At 36.3% G+C, this 9,320-nt stretch overlaps 1 protein-coding gene across 4 annotated transcripts in view; it reads right to left on the bottom strand.

Annotated features, from left to right (window-relative positions):
* Positions 1-241: 241 nt before the first annotated feature.
* Positions 242-9,320, bottom strand: part of grm1a (glutamate receptor, metabotropic 1a) — a 41,951-nt gene continuing 32,872 nt past the window's right edge. For 3 of the 4 annotated variants that reach the window (XM_032585104.1, XM_032585106.1, XM_032585105.1), the window contains one exon: positions 242-4,701. In XM_032585104.1, the coding sequence (XP_032440995.1) occupies positions 3,891-4,701 (811 nt within the window). In that variant the 3' untranslated portion in view covers positions 242-3,890. The remainder of the gene's footprint in view (positions 4,702-9,320) is intronic. The other variant, XM_032585107.1, reaches the window with a different exon arrangement.

The raw sequence follows: 9,320 nt of genomic DNA, 5'->3' as shown, positions 1-9,320 counted from the left end.
TGATAACTACTTCCCAAGTCATGAGGGTATAAAATCAAAGCTTTTGTTTTCTCAGTTCTTTTCTTATGTTGACTTTTTATGGAGGACAAATCCTGCCATAATTAAGAATAATAGACTACTGTACTAACCTTGCAAGTTACATTTAACACCTCTTTTTTGGTGTTGGAAACATGGCTCAAATAGAATATACATAAACAGTTTAAAATGTGTAAATTGTAGCAATTGTGGGCAGTGACCAGACTTCTAGATATAAATAACTTTTATTTTTACAGCATTGTTCATGTCCAGTTTACTCAAAACATGAAGGCCTATTTCACTCTAGATTCAACAGTGTTAAAACAGGTGGCACCTCGTATATTTTACATCAGCTTAAATCATTAAACAACTTACACTATTTTCGACTAAAAACATTTGGAAATACAATACAGTTGCACTACAGTATGTACCATGTAGTCCTTTAACTTTAAAATTATTTTCCATCTTAAAGATTTAAAAAAGTAAGGGTAAGAAATCTAGTCTTAATTGAACTACTTAAGTTTATAGCAAGATTTAAGCGAAACTGAAACATGTATGATCCCATTACAGAAAGCAAGAGGATACAGTTAACTCAAGTTAGCTTAAAAGTTACCAAAAATTCAAACACACAGCATCTGCGGACAGTTTCAAAATGTATAAACTTTTTTTTCTGTTCACATTCTAAATATATAAACATTTATCCATATTACAAACATACCACCTGTGAGAAAAAAAAGCAATTGATGGCTTAAACAGTATTAAAAACTTTGAGAGCTTGTACAGCTTGTACTGTGTTTCAAATACAATGACACAGTAAAACTTTGAAAAACGTGGAAAAATACCAGCGCAGCATGAAAAGGAAAAAAAAAAACATTTCTTTTTTTTTTTTAAATCATCTTTCTTGCCATTAAAACTCATTCCTAGGGCTATAATTTAGTGTAAACTGTATCAATAGCAATGCCATGATCTACAATCACACGATCACCTTCATTGGATAATTTATATAAAAGAGTTAAAACCAGGGATTGGCACATGATATGTATATCATACAGCTCAAGCCTTCAACTAAATGACAGTTTGTATCGTTATTTGGTGTTTGAGACCTTTTAATAGTTAGTATGTAACCAATGTTTGGCACATTTCTTAATATTTTGTTGTATTAAAGACTTAAGACAAAACTATTGGAGGTTAGATGAACTAAAAAAGAATATCTTTAACACAGCTGAGATTTCTTTACTCTTCTGATCCGGAGAAGAATGAGCTGCATTTATTCTAACAAAGACATGAAACTTGTCTTTTTGTAAGAATAGCGACAGATTAATTCATATTTATCATTTTTGGTGTGTGTCTGCAACTATATTCCTTTTTAAACAGATTTGTAAGATAGTAAAGCCACATTATAGTTTCCCTCATCAGCATTTCATCGAGCAGACTCTATCAGCTTTATATAAGATAGTAGAAACTAAGGTTAGCCAAAGGTTGTGCTGATCCTCCCACTAATTTTAACACAAGAACAATATTAGGTTCATGGTTCCCAAGTAGTCTTAAAGTTCAGGAGTTATTAAATTGCATTTTTTTTTTCCAACTTTGGAGAAACATAGAGAAGTTAAAACTCCAATGTCTCCAGTTTGTTTGTTTCATTCAAATGGATGAAAAATAATTTTAAAAAACCCTTGAATAACCCAGTACATTTTTTAAATAAATAAGTTTCAACTGATTTAAATTTGTTAAACTCTCAAAGGAATTGTAAAATATGCATTATCAATCTACCAAATGGAAAGCCAGTTTCAACATTATTTTAAGATTTAAAAAAAAAAACTAACAAAAAAAAAAACAAGTTTTGAGCTCATATGCCAATTAAGTCAAACCCTGAAAAGTAAAACCTAGAAAACTAAAATGAAAAATAGGAAATGGAAAATTTGCAAGAAGCTTGTAGTCAGGTACACTTTATATTATATATATATATAAAAAAAAACTTAACTTTTGTTGCCCTCAATGTCACCATACTGAAGATGTTCTCTCATCTGGCGTTAAAGACGAGGTACATACCAAACTGTGATTTTTATGTACCCTTACATCTCTATGTTCTCAATAAAATTGTTTTTCTTACAGACCTTTTGTTTGCACCATCAAAACCAAAATTATGTCTTCTATCATGATTTCCAGGTTCGTTTGGCTTGAAAGAAGAGGCCGGTACTACAAAGCAGGTTTTTAGTTTTAGCTCAACTATCTTAACTAACCTTTGGTCAGTCTACCCTTCCTATAAGATTGACAGATTTGATGTCAGAGACTCAACGACAATGAAGAAGCAGAAAATAAAGCTCAGTGTGTTCAACACAAAGATTTATAAACTTATCAATATCAATGCCACATCACAAAAGTACAAATTTACCATTGCATATTGCATTATTTTAATATGTCCCACATGCAAAACTGAAAGTTAGAAGAAAATAGACGACTTTGTCGTTTATCAATTAATTTTTTTTAGCAAGTCTTAGGTATTTACCTATTTTCTATTTGCACTTTATGTGATCCTCATAGCATTTAATCTTTAAATTTAGCCTAAGACTTTATTGTAATTTTCTTTGCCTCTACTATTTTATTTTCCTTTAAATCATTCAAATTGTCATGTGTATGAATGTTACAGTATAATAAACCTGTCTTGTCCTCTGTCTAAACCAGTTATTTTTAGCATGGTGGATGAGGACTGAACATTTAGTTCAACTACAGAGAAATTCATTCTCAGAAGTTGAAATAGTTGGAATTTTAATTCATGTTTGAGCATGAAAGCACTTCTGAATTTGCTACAGAAAGGCAAACAAGTCTAATGTAAGCTGGTTTTAAATAAAATGCAAGTAATTTAGTGTTAAAGGGAAAATGTTCACCCTGTTTTGTGTGTGTGTGTGTGTGTGTGGGCGTGTGTATACTGTGGGATACTGTATCAGCCCATTCTACCATATAAGGTCCAAATAGCATACTTTTAGTCCAAGTTGTTGAAGAGTTGACTTCCTTTGGGTCATGTGTTGTCATTAAGGTTTATTGGTGGTACCTGAAGCCAGACTAAATGAGATCCACTAATCTAAACAGCAAGATGAAAAGTGAGAAATTAAATATGTGTATAAAAGAATGTTTAATACTCTCTTAATATGTTTAAAAGTTGGATGTCCGGTGTTTGCAGGGCAGGTGTTTCCTGTTATCGAGACCTGAGACAAAGTTGAAATATTAAGAAAATGATTGTTCCACACACTTTACCCTAAATACTATTCAAGTTAAAAATCATACATTCCAGGTAATGGGGTAGGCTATTGTAAACATCCAAGTTCATTTTCAGTCACTCAGGACCTACAACGTCACATCATGTAATTAAAGATTCTTTAATATTTAAGCAAAAACCTTGGATGGTTTAGTCTTTGTTATACATATAAATAAATATCAATTCTGGTGGGATGTACTTTATTAACAACATCTCAGTGAAATTAATTTAGAGAGAGACAGTAGACACTGCTTCACTCTTCAGTCATCTCTGTCCTTTTAATTTATTCACACATCTGTTGAAATCTTATCTGGAAGCCTAAGTTACTTCAATAAGCCAATAAACCTGCTTCATAGCACAAGCCTCCGATTGGTTTTGGCACTCTTCCTTGTAAATCTTTTTGAAAAAACGTGCAATAACAGCCTTTCCCAAAAGCGCTTTTACAGTAAATAATTCCTCATATATGTATCCTTAAACTTTTTTTTTTTCTTTTTTTTTACTCACCTACGCATAAAAGAAATAAACTCAAGCGAGCAAATCACTTAATGAAAATTTTGAAAAGTTGTTTGTGTGTAACTGGATGTTTCGAAAGAAATGTCCATTGACTTCGCCGGTTCTGCTCTCACAGTGTTGAGGAGCTGTGTGCAAAGTTTTGGAGGATATTTGAGGTGTAGACAGAGCTACCGAGCAGGGAATCGATGATGGGGGAGCCGTTTGCTGAATCCCCTGAACACAGCGAGTCTCTGAAGGGGGAGGGGGGAGACAGAGCCAGAGAATCTTCCAGAATGGTCTTATTTGGAGTTAAATCCTCACCTTCTCCTTCATCCCCCTCCCCCTCCTCCTTGGCGTCGTAAATGTAGCTGTGCAAGAGGTCCAGCTCCTCATCCTCAGACCCTTCGTCCTCAAATTCCCCCAGTCTTGGGTCTGAAGGAAACTGAGAGGGTATCAGGCTCAAAGGCTCATTGGCAGGAATTTGCTCAAAGGAAGTGTGGCTTTTTAGTGCAGGGACATGAGAGCTGTGCGTGTTCAACAACGTCCCCTGCAAGCACTCCTGGGTGGGGCGTATGAAGTCGGAGGGCAAATTAGTAGCAGGCTCATCTAAATCAAATTCCAGTCCTTGTTGCGTCTGTTCCGAGCAAGCCGGAGTCCAGAGGGGGCGCTGTGCATCCCCCTGGTCGTCTTCCTCTGCCTTATTGCATGGAGGCTTGGTGCCAGGCGTGTCCTGTGGAGGTTGGGGGTCTGTGCCATGGTTGCCGGTGGAGGGCTCACAACTGTGGGGGTCGGGGGTGTTAGTTAGGGGCCTGATGACCGCTGTCTGATTCGAGCCGGCTTCCTGTTTCCTCACATGCACAGACAGTCTGTGCCACACATTCCCCCCCCTCGGAGGGTGTCTGGGACCTGATTCAGACCATGACACAGACTTGCCATTAGAACTATGAATGAGATAAAGACCCAAGTTACTATCAAAGGAAACCAGGAGGTGGAGGCAGAAAAAAACAGCAAAACACAACAGCAGCAACGTACCACAGCAGGGTGATAGCATTTTAACATTTCTGGTGCATGTCAAAATACTTTTAATCACATAACTAGACATTAACAGCTTTGCTGTGAGAGCTAACTGGTGAGCCGCTAGGAGCATTACACGTAGTGGCTCAACAAACAGTGATTCATAATGCGCTGCAGACAGCATTATGATCCTCATTTAAAGAATTAGGAGCCATCCAACTCATTGCTTGATTCCTTTTTTTCTTTTTTTTTGGCTTTTAATAAAACAGGATGCATGCATTTGCACAGATTTTTTTTTGTCCCTGAACTGGTCTGACAAAAACATACAGCTTAGCTCAAAATGAGCTTGGACTGGCTCTAATGTGATTAGTTTGAGGGGTGGTCAGGGAGGGTGTACATGCTGAGAAAAGTTAAATGTGAGGTTAATTCAGGATAAACCAAAAGCAGCAGGGTGGCAGGTCTCCTCGTTGGAAGGCTGCAGTGTCAAAAACACCGAAGTGACCAGATAATCGAGGGAGAGATACATCAGTGGCAGGCAAACTGCTTTGTAGCTGAATGTAAAATAAAAAAAGTACAATATCCTAATTACTTAAAAATTTGCTGTTCAAGAATCTTAAGTCTTCAAATCTCTATCATGCTTCCAAGTAGCCAAAGTGGTCTTAAACAAGAATTTCTCTAAATTTCTAAAAGTCTGCAAAAGTTTTTCTTTGGACTTTGGACTACCATTTTAGGAGAACAATTTTCAACATAAAAGGCAATTTTTTGGATGAAATTATTCAGCCGCTTGAATGTACTTCTTCATCAGAACAAACTTTAGCAAATCTACCAATCAAGGTCTTTGTCTCTTATATACAAACAATGAAGAAGAAGAAGAAACTTGAATTTGTTTTAACATGTCGAACAGTTGATGTTAAGAATACAGGGTTAACCACTTCGTACGTATGCAAAAACATTGCTTTTGTCTGATTTAATTGCTAACGTCCATGTTTTCATTATTTAACAATTTATGTTTCATGATAAAAGTTTTTGTATCTATTTTTTGTAAACTCTGATTTGAATATGTTGCTATGCTGGTACATGTCTCTTGTTAAACTGTTTAACAAGAGACATGTTAAACAGTCTCATGTTAAATGTTTTATGGCATATCAGAGATAAGGCTATGTCTGGAGAATTTTCAAAGAAAAAAAAATCTGAGAAGAGATCATAGCTTGCACAAACGAGGAAAGAGGTCCAATAAGAAAGTAAAACTCCTAAACCTTCCAAGGGAGTCATGTTTCACAAGTTTAAAATTAAAGTAATGGTGGCTATACCACCTGAATCTGGCAGAAAGATGAAGCCAATAATGATTATCTACCAGACCTATAAGCAGCAGCTGGTGAGAAACCCTCAACTGACTGCAAAAGACCGACAGCAAGACTATGTGGCAGCAGAAATTGAGGTTTCAGTTTTCACTAAAAACCGAGAGACTCCAAACTACAAGATGCACACAATTACTAAACATATAACAGTGGCCCTTATAAGAAAGACACCACAAGAAGACTTGCTGTAACCATTTGGATGATTTATATCTCAGGGACAACAAGGGCATCGATTGAACACCATCTCAGTTAGGCTCCCATCAATGTGCAAATAAAAAGAATTCTACAGCATGAATGCTACAGCTTTCACACTCCACTGCCACAGAACTGAAGGAACTGTGACTCAGATATTACAGCAGTGACCCAATAAAAACAATCTCACACAATCCTCTGCTGAGTTTGCACTGATGAAGATTCTCTCACTTCGACATGACGGATGCTCTAAGCTAAAATTGAAATTGATTTACCCTACTTTCTTAGTAATGTGGCTCATAATTATCAGAGCACTGAGTTCACTGAGATGATGAATATTTCATTCCAAGAACATCTGTGGATTTTCCAAATGCAGCTGAACACCATGGATTCTAACCCTTGATGCCACTATGCATACACTATTCGTAAAGGAAGCTCATTAGAAACACGAAACGTATTCTAGAGACAGGATTTCCTTTCTTCACATTTAGACCTCAAACAAAACATGTTTGTTTTTCATTTCATCTTTGGATGCATGACCAGATAGGAAACAGTGAGCTAAGATTAAATTCAAGATTGTATCTGCCAGCTTAAAATGTGCATCCTCTGACACCACCACCTAAAATGTTTTGGACAATTATGATCTACTTAGATTCCACTCAGTTTTTGTGATGTAAGGAGAGAGGAAAGTACCGCTTCTACCTACAAACAGAGCATGTTAGGGGCGATTGTTGAAGAGCTACAAGATGTACTAATGAAAACGTCACAAATGTTAAAGCATTGCAATTTCTAATGTGCTATGTTGAGTACATCACTACCCAATTCTTTGCAAGGAGTCTTGCACTTCAAACAGTTCAAGTCTGTTTATGTAAAAATAAATTATATTAACTGACATGTTTGTTTACTGTCAGATTTTGCAGTGGAATATTTTACCAAATATCTTCATTGACTCTGATTGAAGAGTGATGTGGTTGCTCAGACTCTAAGGTAAGCAGTAACCTCTGAAATGCAAGTTAACTAAAAGATCCCCATTGAACAGATAGATGACTCTACGGTTTTCCTTTCTCCCTGCATCAACAGGACAACTAAAACACACCTTCATATTGGTGTCAGAGCTGTTAGGGCTAAGTGTTAGGTTGGACATGCCATCTTCTTGTTCCCCATCCTTTTTTAAGCACAAAGGAAGATTTTAAAAAGGTTAATCGAAACCCTTGTGTTTTAGAAGCAAACTGGGAATGGTTTAAGGAGTTAAGAATTTGAATAGCACACTATGTTTTTTTTTATACTGCAGTTACTGAACAGCCACTTCGTTGAATGTCAAAAATAAAAACAGCTCCACTGACAGTGCAGCCCTCCAGTAAAGAAGACAAATAAAACCCCTTGCCACAGCAGTTGCCAGCCTTGAATCTACAGTGCTTGTGTAGATGAGTAAAGGTTAATGTTAGGTAGGATGCATAGCAAGGATTTAGAGACAACACCTAAACATTTTAGGATCAGTCTCATTCTCTGCCCCACTCCTTACTTCAGTCACCTGTCCTCGTGTCACTGCTGTGGAGCTCAAAAGAGTTACATGCAATTCTGACTGACTGTGTAACATCTGTTCTTAAATAATCACTTACATGAAGAAAAGCCAGTTCACTTCAAATCTGTAAAACCAGTCCCATTTTTTTTGTGTGTGTAATATAATAAATTGAAGTTAATTTCGTCATTAATATTTTAGAACTCAGGGGGAGGGGAATGTGTCTTGTGAAATTATTTATAAAAAAAACATATATCAGTTCCACATTACTAACACTAGAGTGCCAAAAGTCAAATTGATATGATTTCACAAACCCTAAGCTTTTTCACAATTTGTCGCATTACAGCCACAACCCTAAATGGATTTTATTAGATTTTTATAGGACAGACCAATAGAAAGTGCTGCCTAATTCTGAAGTTTAAGGAAAAGGATTCATGATTTTCATAATTCTTGAAAATGAAAGGATCTAACAGTTGTGGCATTCATTCCCACACCAACCTCTTGTGACAATATGTTTGTAGAGCCACGTTTTACTACAGTTATAGCCCACACCTATCCAGGAAAGATTGTTTTCATTCGTCCTTGGAAAAAGAAAAAAAGTTCCAATTGAAAATTTATGTTAGGGCTTTAAAAATTGTTGTTCAAGTTTTAATCCTTCATGCAGATTTTTAGCTGAATTTAAGTCTGGTGTTTGATTTGGTCATGGTTACGTGTGAATGGGGTAAATCTTTCTCCCCATTCTCAAGACTTTTGTTGGCTCTAACATTTATTTAAAGTGCATTTATTCAAACATGTTTTTCCTTAGGATCTTTTAACATAGCATTGCATATTTGTCTTCATCATTTCATTAGTTTTTTTCTTCAATCAGGTTTTAATTTGATGTTTAAAGCTATATTTTTATATTAATCTTTGTGAAGTTTGTCATTTTAATCTGTGAAAGGTGTTAAATACATACATTTGACCATTAATGCTTTGTGTTCAGCAGCTCTTCACATTAAATCTGAACAACTTTGCTGCCTCTCCTGAATAAAAGCATCACCACAGCATGATGCTGTCACCATCACTAGTTCAGGTGGGCAAATCACAAACGGCATATCCTTCCAAACCCAGCTTCATAAAGGCAAGAATTGTGGAGAGCACCACTAACAGTTCCCCCATCAACAGATTCTCCTCCATGGCTGGAACGGGCCGTTTGGCGGCTTCTCTTATTAATGGTCCCCTTGGTCAGACTTTCAGTTTTTATGGACAGTTTTGTCTTGATATGCTTGGAGTTTCCTCTTTGCAGTTTTAGATGATGGGTTAAGCTTGGGATCCAACTCTGCTATACACTTTCCTCACAATTTTATTCCTGACCTCTCTGGTGAGGTCCGTGGTATTCATATTTGTTTCAAAGATCCTTGGAGGCCTCCACAAATTAGTTGTTTTCACAGAGTGCCTTAGTCTGTGACTTTATATGTTAATTAGGCTACTTCAAAAT

Source organism: Xiphophorus hellerii, chromosome 15, assembly GCF_003331165.1.
Source record: "Xiphophorus hellerii strain 12219 chromosome 15, Xiphophorus_hellerii-4.1, whole genome shotgun sequence".
Taxonomy (NCBI): Eukaryota; Metazoa; Chordata; class Actinopteri; order Cyprinodontiformes; family Poeciliidae; genus Xiphophorus; species Xiphophorus hellerii.
The sequence above is the reverse complement of the archived record's forward strand: the minus strand, read 5'-3'. Positions and strand labels throughout refer to the sequence as shown.